The sequence below is a fragment of the Schistocerca americana genome, chromosome 3 (genome assembly GCF_021461395.2).
Source record: "Schistocerca americana isolate TAMUIC-IGC-003095 chromosome 3, iqSchAmer2.1, whole genome shotgun sequence".
Classification (NCBI taxonomy): domain Eukaryota; kingdom Metazoa; phylum Arthropoda; class Insecta; order Orthoptera; family Acrididae; genus Schistocerca; species Schistocerca americana.
Genome location: NC_060121.1, coordinates 214683666 through 214697641, shown reverse-complemented (window position 1 = coordinate 214697641; position 13976 = coordinate 214683666). Strand labels below are relative to the sequence as shown.

The following is a 13976-nucleotide window of genomic DNA, read 5'->3' as shown; positions in this document are numbered from 1 at the left end:
TTGTGTCAAGTGAAGTGGGTGGGAGGAGACAGAAAGTGGATAGTGGGCGTAGGGTTTGGGACAAATGGCTGGGAGGAAGAGGCCGCAGAAGCAGAAGATAGGAATGTGCACCAGTGAAATCATTCTAATTGCAGGCAGTGAACATACATTGTTCGTGTAAATAAATATGGTATGGGAAGTTCTGGCAGAATGTAAATAATAATAATAATAATAATAATAATAATAAAGTGTTGAGTCAATGATAGGCACACAAAAAAGAATGCACACTTGCTAGTTTTTGGACAAATCCTTTTTTGATGTAGAGCATGCAACCTCTCCCCCCCCCCCCTCCCCCACCTCTCTCTCTCTCTCTCTCTCTCTCTCTCTCTCTCTCTCTCTCACACACACACACACACACACACACACACACACACACATACACACACACACACACACACACACACATTTCCGGCATTCCTGCATTGTGTAATTAGTGTGTGTTGGTGCATGTGAGCACAAAGATTTCATTCTTTTACACGTGACTGTCAACAACTCAATGCTTCTATTATTGGATGATTTGTCACTTTCATGTCTAAATTATTTGCTCATGTAAATATTACTTTATACTAGCTGTTTATTTTATTGTTAACAATGATCTGAAAGATATTTGGAGTATTCTTCTTACATATCAATTATCTGCAGTTCAGAATAATAATTTTAGAGACATTGAAAAGTAAGCATACCCTTTGAAATTACACAAGCATGGAGAACTTTTGTAACTATTCTCACAGACTCCTGTGATGTAAAATTCGATAGTATGCTCTTCTTCACCTGAACATATGTTACGTGTAGTGCACTGTTACAAATAACTTTAACCTTACTGCTGATTATGATCTGTGCTCATATGCTTGTGTAAATTCCCCTTAAGCAAGTCATGAAAAAGCCTATGTCACACATTACAGTCACTGACACTTTACCTGTGCAGTCGACCCGTTGCAGGCTCAATAGTTGTGATACTAGACTTTGGGTCAGGAGACAGTGAGCTCCAAAAAGTTGCAGCACAAGGTTCTATTTGCAAATTCCCACAGAGTAGTGCATCAGGTCGTCTCTGCATTGTGTCGACACACTTGTCCAAAATTTTATAGAATCTGTAAAGCACAACAGCACAGTATTAAGAAAAAAGTAAACATTCTAAACTGTGGCAGCAAAAATTAATGTCATAGTTAAAAGTAAGCATGCCTGGGCTGTAATATATCTAGAATGTACGTAAATGGTGCATTTTTTGGGTCTCTTAACTAAAAGCAGGTGGTGCTATTAGCTATCACTTAACATCTTGGGGGATGAAATATAAATCAAATGAGATGTGTAAAGAAAGTGAAAAAAGTATTTATTAGTTTGCTGGTCTAATACTTAAGTTACAAGTTTAGAAACTACTTAAGATCATATCGAATTTGGATTATCTATTACTGAATTGTTTTCCCATGAAATGTCCTATGGATAATCATGTTATTTCTCTCTATCCTTTATAGAACTAAAAACTAAACAAATTTGATGTGGAAATTAAAGAAATAGTCATTAGGTCCAAAGTTGACAGAAAATTCTAGGGGAACCACAGTACAAAATGATACATAATATGCAGATTTATTAAAATTTATAAATTAATTAAATATGATATTGGGACACTATTTCACGTAAAGTGTAAAGACCTTCCACAGTTTTAAATTTTCTATTCTGTTCTTTTGTTTTTGTCTTGTAGAAGCAATACATAAAATGATTTGTTGCTGTTTACCATTTATTCCTATTTTGAACATATCTCTTCAACTATTAATTCCTGTGCCCCATATCCTTGATAATCTGAGCTGTGTATTACAGTATTTGTCTTCTGCAATTTTTCCTTTTAACTGTTCCGCCTTCCCACATATATAGATATTGCAATACTAGGATCATTTCAAAAGTTCTGTACACTGTAAGACAGAACTGAAGAAAATAATGTATTTTACTAAATACCTTTACAGGTCTTCAATATAATCTCCATTCTTGCTTATGACACCTTCTCAACATTTTGGCAACTTCTGTAATGCATATAAGGCACCTTCATTGTTGAGCTGTCTGATTACTTGCATCACCTCACTGGAAGCATCATCGATTGCAGCAAAACATTTTCAATGGAGTTGTTCCTACAATTTGGAAAACAAATTGAAGACCGGTGGGCTCATATCAGGACTGTACGGTGGGTGTCGAGCATTTCTCTCACTGGTAGGGCAATATGTAGTCTTGCATTATTGTGCAAAATGAGGACACCAGCATGTCAGGCATTCTTTGGAGAATTTTCAGGTGCAAAACATTTTATACAAACAGTCTGTAGCATGTGCCTATTACAGACATCCCATAGGACACACTATTTGTAGCTATTACTTCATTCATGTCATACGCTCTTACTCCACACATGATTGTTGGCAGTGAGATTTTATCAGGCATGGGTATTTCGAACTTTTCCATTGTGACAACTGAGACTTCAGTTCTGGCTCAAAATCTTGTATCCTGGTTTCATCAAGTGCAACTATCTTTTCAGAAACTGTTCTCCTTCTGTTCAATAAAGTTGAAGCAATTCTTGTGAGATTCTTTTGCAATCTACTTTCTACTCTTCACTCAGGTCATTTGGAACCCATCTGGCAGCAACTTTTATCATGTTTAACTTTACAGTTGTGATTCTGTAAAGTGAAGTGATTGACATTCTGGCCTCAAATGCAATTTTCTCACATTTTTTGTCAACCCTCTCTCAAAATGTCATTAACAGTAACCTGAGAGGTCCAGCCTGTTGCAGTTCATGGCCCTCCAATTGTTGGGTTGTCCTCAGTGCTTACCCAACCTTCACAGAAATGAGGAGATCATCTTGCTTCTGTGCTATGATCCACTGAACTATTCCCATACAGATTTTGATGCAGGAACACTAGTCACTACATGTAGTCCATCTTGACTTGGTTTCAGTTTCCATTTTAAAATTGAATTACTCAAGCCATGCCATAGCCACACAAACCAGCCTCAGTTCTCATTCACAACTGACACGAATTTCAACATGATCATGCCATGTGCATTGTTTGACCCTCATACATAAATTCAAAGCACATCTCTTCTGTTATTAAGGGTTTCCCATAGACTTCTTTACTCACCTATTCTCCATAATATTTGTCCACTTCTTGCTACTGCTGTCGGCTTAAAATTTAACATTTATCTTAGCATTAGCTGCATCTCATGTAGTATTAGTTTCTACTGCAATGCCACTGGTGAACCTTTGCACTAGTGCACACTCCCCATAAATATTCCACTGAGAATTGTTCCTTCAGTGTTTCTTCAACATTCAAATTAAACAGTAGAACAATTAAGTGCAACGATGTCTCCCATTCTTATCAACATAAGTGTAAACTCATGACAAAATTATTTCAGAATCAGTAGCTTATATACTGTGTGCTGGGCTGGAATATGTACACATACTGAACTGTAGTATATATTAAACACTCCAATATGCATCATTAACAACAATATGGAAAAAATACATTACTACTCACTACACAGAGCAGGCGTTAAGTCACAGGTAGGCACAATGAAAAAGACTGCTAAAATATTAAGCTATCGGCCAAAGTCCTTCCAAAATAGAAAACACACACACACACACACACACACATATTCACAACTGACACGCTCATGGCCACTGTCTCGAGGCACTGGAGTCAGTCAGGCTCCAGCACCTGGAGACATTGGCCATGAGTGACTGAGTAGGTTGTGAATGTGTGTATGTGTTTTCAATTTCATAAGAAGGATTTTGTCCGAGAGCTTAATATCCTTTTACATTGTGCCTGTCTGTGACTCAATGCTTCCTTTATGTGGTGAGCAGCAATCTATCCTTTCCATATTATTGTTATTCCATCCAGGACTTTCCATTATTTGATTTTGTATACAATATTAGTCCTCTCAGCAACAATGTTTTACAAATTTCCTTCCATTAACATTGCTTTCAGCTACTTTGTATTTCCCATTGTTTTAATTCCTAAGCAACTTAAACAGTTAATTCCCATCCACAACCTACAAATTGCTTCATTTTCTTTTTTGTCATTAACTTGAGGAAATTATTTACTTTCCCATGACCTGTTGCCTTTGTCTGATGTTTCTTATCTCAAATTACTTTCTAGTTTATGTTTCACTTCTCTTCTAGTTAAGCAACCTCTATGGTTTCCTGCAATGGTACCTCTTATTACACTTCACTACAATGCACTTCATAGTGGCTTGTGGGGTACAAGTATCTTTAAACTTCTAGCGCTACACACACTGCTACTGCAGATAATTTTCTCTTGAGGAATTCCTAACCAGAAACCCAAATTCAGACATAATAAGCCTCCATTTTTAAACTTTTTTGGTAGGGATGAGCTATTAAGAAAACTACTTATTCCAAATGTCCTCATGCCATTGACAGGAAAACTAACATTTAACCTGGAATATTAAATTTTAGTTAAAACACCAAGAGATTATTCAAAAGTTTGCTTATAGATATTGTGACAGCCAGTACCTTTACATTGGTAGTTAAATATGCTAATCAGTGGACTGTAAAAAATGATTTACTAAGATTACAACTCATGTGAAAAGTAATAAGGTTTGTCTTATCTCAGTCAAAGACTAATGTAGAATGTGACAATGATAAGAGGATGCACTCAACAATGCCATCTACAAACTACTGAACTTCTCATTTTGAAACATGAAAATAATTGCGTGGAGTTGAAGGGGAGTCTTGGGCAGGGAACAGCAGGTTGTGTTTGTAGGAATTTAAAGCAAAAACTCACTTTGTAGTAAGCGAATCAATCCATTCCCTCAGATCAAGCCCAAATCGACGAGCATTGGTTACACTTCTTCTCTGCAGACTGGCCCTTTCTTCAGAGCTCAAGATCAGATGTTTGTCCCACTCAGAGCCTTCATCAACACTAAATATTTGAGGAGGTCCATTATGAATAAACCTGGAAAATACCACAACTCAGAAGCTTTCAGTATATGAATTCTTTGGCACTCATCATCTAAAACCTCTGTATGTACTTCTATGAAACTGTCAACTATAAATAAATGCAGCAAGGCCAAATAACGTAACATGTCATTTGTAGATTATAATTCTGTTATCAGCACTTGTTACTACACAATTAAAGCTATCTTTAGTTAAGCACAAAATTAAAATGTCCTTTTCACTAACTTTTTTTATTTTTTTAAATTTATTTTTTAACAAACCATCCAGATATCCCACTTAAGTGATTTGAAGTGTAGTGGCCCCACCCGACATCCACTATGGTAATCTAATAGTTGGTGTAACATTACTGTTGACCACTGTGGCCCCTCTATCTGGGAGGGCACTGGTCTTCAGAAGGGCCCTCTGTCAGGACCATGCCAAAAAAGACATATAAGAAACTTCAGGGCTGGTCTGAGTCAGTTACAATGTAATTTGTGAAGTGATCAGTAAGTGGAGAGTGGACTGTGTTTGTCATAGACAGAATCTAGATATGGCTTGGACTGGACTTTGCTTTTTAATGCAGATATAAGTTAGCTTGCACTGTTTCTGATGAGAACCCTGTGTTTGTCTCATTGTAAATAAATCAGGGCAAATCCATGCTAGGATGCTGCTGTCATATGTAGAAAAAAGATTTGAGGGCACCTAGCATTTACACAGTAGAACTTCCCATTCTCAATTAACTCATCAACAACAACAGGTGTCAGTTTTGTTGGATAATAATCCTTGTTTGTTATGAACAAAAGACAGGTATTAGAGCACATATGTTTTTTATCACAAGCCAAGTGAGGTTAAAAGAAATAAAACACACAAAACTTAAAGGTAATTTAAGAATTACTTACACAAGGCTCCTTGTGGATGTTAAAAAAACATGGTATTTAAACAAATTTTACACTGAATGGGAAGTCGATAAACACAACTCTGATACAATGATAACACAGGTGTGCCTGGAGACAGATTAAAATATGATCCACTAACAATGAGACAAAAAAAAAGGATGAAAAATTACTTCACAGGTGTAAAGCTGGACCTCTGTGTGCAACAAGCAAAATATTTTAGCAAATGATCATGGTAACTTCATCTGGTCACTGCTGAACTGTTCATCATGTATGCCATTAGCAACGGAAGACACACACATTACAAGATTTGTCCCAATAATTACGTCACGAGTCCGGACAACATACAACCTTTAAAATGATTCCACCTTTTGCCAGTGTTACCTAAAACAGAAGGCATCTCTCTACCCAAGTGGATCACAATGCTCTTTTACAAATATAAAAAAAAAAAAATCCATTGAAAATTTTTAACACTAAAACTGATACAGCATAAGTGCAACTACTGTCACCCAACAGCCCTCTCCCCTCCCCCTCCCCCCTGGAGATGACCATAAGCCAAAGAGCAAGTCTCTATTAATATTCTTGTTAGTTTGACATCTTTTCCTCTGAGTAACACTCACTCCACCACAGCCTAATGGTTGGCTTCTTGTGGGGTATTACCTTAGATGTGCATCTATACTCCACAAGCCACCTTTCACAACATGATTTATACACTTTCCTGTTCCAATTGTGAGTGGTTAATGGGAAGAACAATTATCGGTTAATTTAACAGCACAGCCCTTTGTGATGCACAATGTCTATCTTGTAGAATCTCCCGCTCAAGTTTGATGAACATTTCCATGATGTTCTCCCACCAACTAAATGAACCTATGAGTTCTACTCATAATTCACTATTTCCTCTGTTAAACCTGCCTACTGAGGGTCCCAGACTGATGAGAAATACTAAAAAATCAGTTGAATGAGAGTTTTGTAAGTTACCTTGTTCATGAGAGTAAAGGCTCTTCCAACAAATCTCTGTCTGACATTTTTATGTGGTCAATCACACTTTCGACCATTCTGATGGTTACTCCCAGATATGTTTTGATTGTTTTTGAATTCAGTGATTGACTGCCAATAATATGATCGAACAATAATGAATCTTTCTGCCATTTTATGCTCAATATGTTACATTTGTTTATGTTGAAGATGAATCTTCAGTCCCTGCACCAAGCATCTACCCTCGATACACCGAACATTTACTGTCTCCACACCTTCTTGCTTTTCACTGCACTTTCCTGGAGTTCCAGCTTTCCTATATAAAACAGAACCAGCCACAAAAAGCTTCACAGAGCTTCTGTGAACACATCACAGCTCTGTATCAGTCCCTTGTGGTACTCTCAGCCTGATCATTTCACCCAATTAAGAACAACAGGTCAAGTTTTATCTGCTGGAAAGTCCTGAACCCGCTCACAAAGTTTGTCCAGTATTCTGTAAGTTTGTATGTTGCTCCCTAGGTGACAGTTCAAAGCTGTACTGAATGACTTCCACAAGTCAAGGAGCATGGTATAAACCTGTCCACTGTTATCTACTGCCCTCCAGATCTCACGGAGGAGCAGAGCAAGTTGAGTTTCACAAACCATCATTATTCCCATAGGGGAAGTTTTCATTTTAGAACAACAAAATAATATAGGCCTGTAATTATGTGCACCTGTTTGAAACACTCTTCAAAACAAAATGACACATGCCTATTTTCAATCACTTGCAACCCTTCATTGCTCCAGAGATCTACATTAAACTACTACTTTCGCATAATAGATATAGAATAATAAAGGTATCTCATCAGTTTCAGTTTCCTTTTCTCTGCTTGATAATTTTAGTCTATTTTTTATTTTGTAGATACTTATCTCAGTACCTCATTTAGGGGTTTTTGCAAGACTGAAAAGAACCATATTACAATTTTCGGCAGTGAAACAATTTTTAAAGCCCAATTCAGTGGTTCAACCTTCTCCTTGTCATTTTCAGTTTCAATGCCAGCATTATTACTGAGTGACTGTATATATGATTGGATACATTTTCTGACTTTACAAAAGACTTCTTTGGAATTTTCATCAGATCAAAATTTTGCTTTTGAATTCACTGAACACTTAATAATTTGTTCTCCTTACTCTTATTTTGGTTTTGTTTAGCTTTTCCTTTAAATCTGTGATGAAGTTCACTTTGCTTTCACAGCAATTCTGTAACACAACTATTGAATCAGAGATCGCCTTTATCATCACCCATCTCTAATCCCTCACAACCTTGGTAGGTGCATATATTTCTGTACCATACTGAAAAATTTGTACTTTTGAATTTTATCCTTTTTCATGCACATCTCTGTCTCCTGAAAAGAAAGGTTGATGCTAACTAGACATGTAACCTAAAAAGTGTATCATGCCACACTTGCCAAGCAAAAATAACTATCTTATGGTCACCAATTCCCTTCCCTATGGTAACTGACTCAAAAAGTTCAGGTCTGTTAGTTACTAGGAGATTCCCTTCAAGAGTCAGTTCTCTAACTAACTGCTCAAAGTAATTCCTTGAACTGATGTTCGGGAAAATTTCACACGTATCTCTGTGCCTGGCACAAGTTTTAATCATGTTAATCTCCCTCTCTATTGCTGCCAAGTTGAAAACTCCTCCTGTTACAATAATATGATAAGGAAATTTACAAGCAATATTCTACAGATTTTCTCACAAGCATTCTGCCCCTACAGCTTTTGAAGCACTTGATTTATAAAAGTATCTTATTACCAAGTTTGACTCATGTCTGAATCTTGATCCAGACAGTTTTGAATTTGAGATCTTTAATAAACTGACGAGATATTATTGAATACTTAATGCTAATAAATATGTTGCCATCACTGATGTGCATTCTATCCTTCCAATGTGGATTTCACTGCTGGCTACAACCAGTTTCCTCTCTTAATACTAAGTGAGCAATATAAATGTGAGGTTATTCCTAGGAGTTTACCATGGTTGTTCCCCCAGTTAACTTTACCATGTTATCATATCCACTTTCTGAACTACAAGAAAAAAAATGTTTGCTGTTATTAAGCTGTCTGATTCACTCTGATTTTAGAATTCATGGTCAAGCCTCTGGATAAGTTGCTCCAATATGAGAAAATCTGCATGTGCACAACACACATGAGTGGCTACTTTTTCTGTCTTGCATGCCTGACTCATTGAAAGGACCCTATAATTTCCATCTGATTCTGGAGGTCAAGAACTCTACATAAAAGACCACCACAGAACCATCTGAGCCTCTGGTTTAAGCCACCGCCTACCAGCAAGCCAGAGTGCCATGACTTGTCCTGGGTACAATCATGACCTGTGCCTCCCCCATGTCTGTGGGATTAGCTGTTTTCATGAATTCAGTCAGCCACCTCAAAAAACAGGGAACGGCTTCTGAAATGCATTTAATAGCACTGGCAGAGCCTCCTTCACATCTTGGACAAGACCTCCTGGTAAACATACTGAGTATCCACTGGCTTGTAAACATACTGAGTACACACTGGCCTTCTTTTGGCCAACCTACCAATTATTATATGAGGAGTTCCATTACCCCATAACACTGGAGCTCTCAATGATTAACATACTTACTCTCTATCCAACAGACAGTACATCCTGTATATTATATTCAATCATCTTTCAGGTGTACATCTCGGACAGTACTCGTTCTTCTTCTGATATTTTAGCTAATAAGCTTAGTGCCATCTTCAAACTGAGTTGCTAGTGGAAATGAAACCATGTGACACAATACACAATATTCTGACAATGACAGTGTTCTACGATCCAATGATTTAAAACCAACTGCTTTTATTTTTCATAGTTCTTTGCTATGGCTTTCTCTCCTCATGGCTGTGTACACAGGGTCACTTTTGAGCTATTATTTGTGCAATGCTACTCAAATTTCTCATTAATCTGCCTGGTACACAAACTGTCATTCTGGGTGCAGGTGTGAGCACTAACATTTACTTCTTTCAAGTTTATTTACAGGTGCAAGTATTTCTGCCAACTTTCGTCATCTACACCTGCATAGAGTACCAGGGCCATGGCCAAAGAGGTTGTAAAGCTTGAAGGTTGCATAGCTTTGAACATCATTTTGCTTTATCACAGGGGACTTTAAAGATTCTTCCCACCCCTCAAATCTTTTGCTCCTCGGTGTATGGCCACCACTCATGCTCCACATATGCTGATCAACCCAGCAATTTATACACTCCTGTAGAGATGTACATGTGGATTGAGTTCCATAAGCTGATGACTAACATATATCACAACTCAGTTCACTTCTAACTGTCATCATCATCATCATCATATAATACACAGTTTCCTGCTATTGACAGTGTCTGCTCGGAACACAAGACTCTCCATCTTCTTTGGTTTTCCCACAACCTGTCTGTTACTACTCTGGCCACGACTTCTCTCTTCTGAACACTTTCTTCCACTGCTTACGCACTTGTTTCTTGAACCTGCCTTTGTATCTTGCCTTCTATCTTCATATTGTGCATCTTCTTAGGCACCCTCTTTTCATTTACTCTTTCCTTGGGGCCATACCATTTTCATATTTTTCCCCCTCAATTTTCTCTTGTAGAGCAAAGTAGATTCTGTGAGAAAGTTCAGTGGTGTGTATATCTAGCCTCCGTGTGTTCTGGCCATGCAGGTGAGATGCCATTAAAAATAATGCCACAATTTTTTTCTAAAATGATGTTTACTTGCTTCATTACATTTTTTATTTACATGAAAGTTGTGTGTTACTATTCTTCATGTAACTCTTTCACATTTATATTAATGATGTTGTAGTATGTCACAAAATCCTTACAGAATACGAGCATGTTTTGCAATTCACAAAGAAATGGTAGAGTTACCTACACTCTTTATTGTAGATAATCTCTTAGCCTGTTGAGCTGTAGCAGACTTGATTAGAATTCTTTGCAAAGGTTTGAGGGACTTGATATTCATTCTATCCTCTTTTAACAAAAATGGGAATGGCTGTTATTCAATACTACCTTCTTCTCACTAAACAACAGTAAATTGAATGTAACATGGTGGTATCCTGCTACTAGTCTTTGTTCTATTGAAGGCAGGAGAGCTTCCCAGTACAACCCTTTCTTCCAGGAGTGCTAGTTTTGCAAGTTTTGCAGGAGAGATTCTGTGAATCTTGGAAGGTAGGAGACAAGATACTGGCAGAATTAAAGCTGTGGGAATGGGTCATGAGTCATGCTTAGGTAGCTCAATTGGTAGAGCACCTGCCCACAAAAGGCAAAGGTCCAGAGTTTGAGTCTTGGTCTGGCACACAGTTTTAATCTGCCAGAAAGTTTCACAACCCTACTGTTGGATAAAAGCAGATACCCCGCCTCCCTGGTGGTCCACACAAGCTATTGGGAGTATTAGGTAAGTTATCATTGGTTTCATGGGATTCCCATGAGAAGTGGTTGTTACAAAAGTCAAGTCAATTAACCCTGCCCACCTAAGCAAGCCTCATTCAACCAATGACTGTTCTGCCTCAATAGTGATGCATTCCACAGCAGTGTAGCATGCCTTGTGTTCAATATTATTATTATTATTATTATTTAAAGGTATGATTATCGTCACAAACTGGGCAGTTAAGGTAAGATCCCATTCTACATGGCACACAATTTTCCATCGTCACACATATATTAGCACAGATGACTGGTATGACTGGTGCCTTTGACCAGCCCCCTGGTTGGTAATCCAGGTTTGTCAAGACTAGCTGAGTTCCTGAAGTGCACGTCACTATGCGTGACCCACAAGAAAGCTGTGGTGTATTGCATGTCACAGAAATGACCCCCCTAAAGTACTGTGTTTGATTTACTCACCCTGCTTGCTGCTGACTCACTGGCACGCCTGATACAAATTCTAGTGGCATAACAACAAATTCCGTTTGGACTAATGGAGAATCCTTGTGTAACAGCTTCACTTTCCATGCACCTGGAAGAAGTGGGTCTCGAAGTGTTGGTTTCACTGAACCAGTCTGCAAAATACAATAATACAAAATTTATGAATAGAAATTAATAATAAACACTATTTGGATAAACAATAAGCTACAACTTTTACATTACAGTGGTTGTAATATCAAAACGATGGTTGATTAACATCGTTTCACATGTTAGTAAAGTAAAGCTTCCTTGACCCAAATGATGTGAACATCGCAGTGCTTTAATAGCCATGATCCTATTGGAGATGGTATGTTCTTGCCTTTCTCCAACCTTTGATTTGGCTTGCCCAGTCAATTCTACAGGAACTTGCAGTTTAATGACAATTTCCAATTATGTTTCTGTGGTGTCACCGCCAGACACCACACTTGCTAGGTGGTAGCCTTTAAATCGGCCGCGGTCCATTAGTATATGTCGGACCCGCGTGTCGCCACTGTCAGTGATAGCAGACCGAGCGCCACCACACGGCAGGTCTAGAGAGACGTACTAGCACTCGCCCCAGTTGTACAGCCGACTTTGCAAGGAAAGGTTCACTGACAACTACGCTCTCATTTGCCGAGACAATAGTTAGCATAGCCTTCAGCTACATTTGCTACGACCTAGCAAGGCGCCATATTCAATTGATAATTAATATTATGAAGCATGTACCGTAACGAGAGATGTTCTACAATTGTGGATTAAAGTTAAGTATTACATCATCTACGTACTTTATTTACAATTCTCAAGATATTGCCCTGTTCCAGACCTCACGCCAGTCAGCGTGTAATTAAACGCGTGCATTTCGGCCTCCTCTAGAAAAACAGTGTTGGCTCTTCTGCCAACACTACAAAAGATTCACCTACTATTCATTTGCAATACTATTAAGTACCACTTACATAAACAAACAGAGCTTAGAATTGTTGGAAGTCATTCTGTTGTAGAAACAGAGCTGTTGAAACCCAATTTGACATTCAAGCCATAAATGACAAAAGTCAAAGTGGCAAATTAAAAAATAAATGTGGAATACCTGTACCTGTACCAGACATTTTTCCAGTATTTCAATTTATACTACACCTCTCATTAAAATTAGTTAACTTGTCTCTCAGTTAAAGAAAACTTAATATAATCCTCAGTGTTTTCGCTATATTTACCACTTTGTAACTAGACAATGAAATGTAATTGTTACTGGAGACATTAAGGAAGAACTATGGGCCACTTTCACAGTTGTTTCTTTCCCTTCAAGTCTCACATTTTTCGAGATAATGAGTTAAAATGTAATCTAAAGTTATGTCAATTTCCTCTTTTCAAGAGGATTTGGGTTCCATTTGAAGGACAGAAAAAGAGTTACACTGCATTTTTTGAAATTCAGCTCTGTACGAATCACCAACTTCTGGGTTTACAGCAAACTATAAAGTGTGACGAGTGTCAGCCAGTAGTGTGACAACTGAACTGACAAACCTACAACTAGATTCATACTCTGCAAAAACACTGTTACAGGCATGGCAGAGGGTGCTTCTCATTGTACCATTTACTATGACTTCTTCCTGTTCCATTCCATATAATGCAAGAGACTATGATTGTTTGAACACCTCTGTGTGCATTGCAATTAGTCTAATCTTGTAGTACATTCCTAATTAATCATTTAAGGATGGTTCTTAAAACTAGCTATATAGGCTTTCTTAAGGTAGTCTGTGTTTATCTTCAAGTGCCTACCAGTTACATTTCTTCAGTATCTCTTTGACACTCTGCCATGGGTCAAACTAACTGTGACTATTCACATTTTTCTGGATACATTCAGTATCTTCTGTTAGTCCTATTTGGTACAGTTCCCCCACACTTGAGCGACATTCTAAGATGGGCTGTGCAAGTATTTTTCTGTAATCAATCTCCTTTGTAGACTGCTTGTGTTTCTCTTGTATTCTACCAATGAACTGAAGTCTTTCATCTGCTTTACCTACAATTCACCCTATATGATCATTCCATTTCATATCCCTACAAATTGTTATGTCCACGTATTTGTAGAAGTCGACTGATCCCTACAGTGCCTTGTTGATACTGTAGTCATAAGATATTACTTTTATCATTTTGTGAAGCACACAATTTTACTCTACATTTCTGGACATTTCAAGCAAGTTGCCAATATTTGCACCATTTGAAATCTGGTCAAGA

The 13976-nt window shown here is 37.8% G+C and overlaps 1 protein-coding gene across 1 annotated transcript in view; it reads right to left on the bottom strand.

Annotated features, from left to right (window-relative positions):
- LOC124607434 (xylosyltransferase oxt) overlaps positions 1 to 13976 on the bottom strand; it is a 98985-nt gene that overhangs the window by 10680 nt on the left and 74329 nt on the right. The window contains exons 13-15 of the mRNA XM_047139762.1: positions 11712 to 11866; positions 4812 to 4982; positions 957 to 1127 (exon numbers count right to left, since the gene is read on the bottom strand). Coding sequence (XP_046995718.1) covers positions 957 to 1127; positions 4812 to 4982; positions 11712 to 11866 — 497 coding nt within the window. The remainder of the gene's footprint in view (positions 1 to 956; positions 1128 to 4811; positions 4983 to 11711; positions 11867 to 13976) is intronic.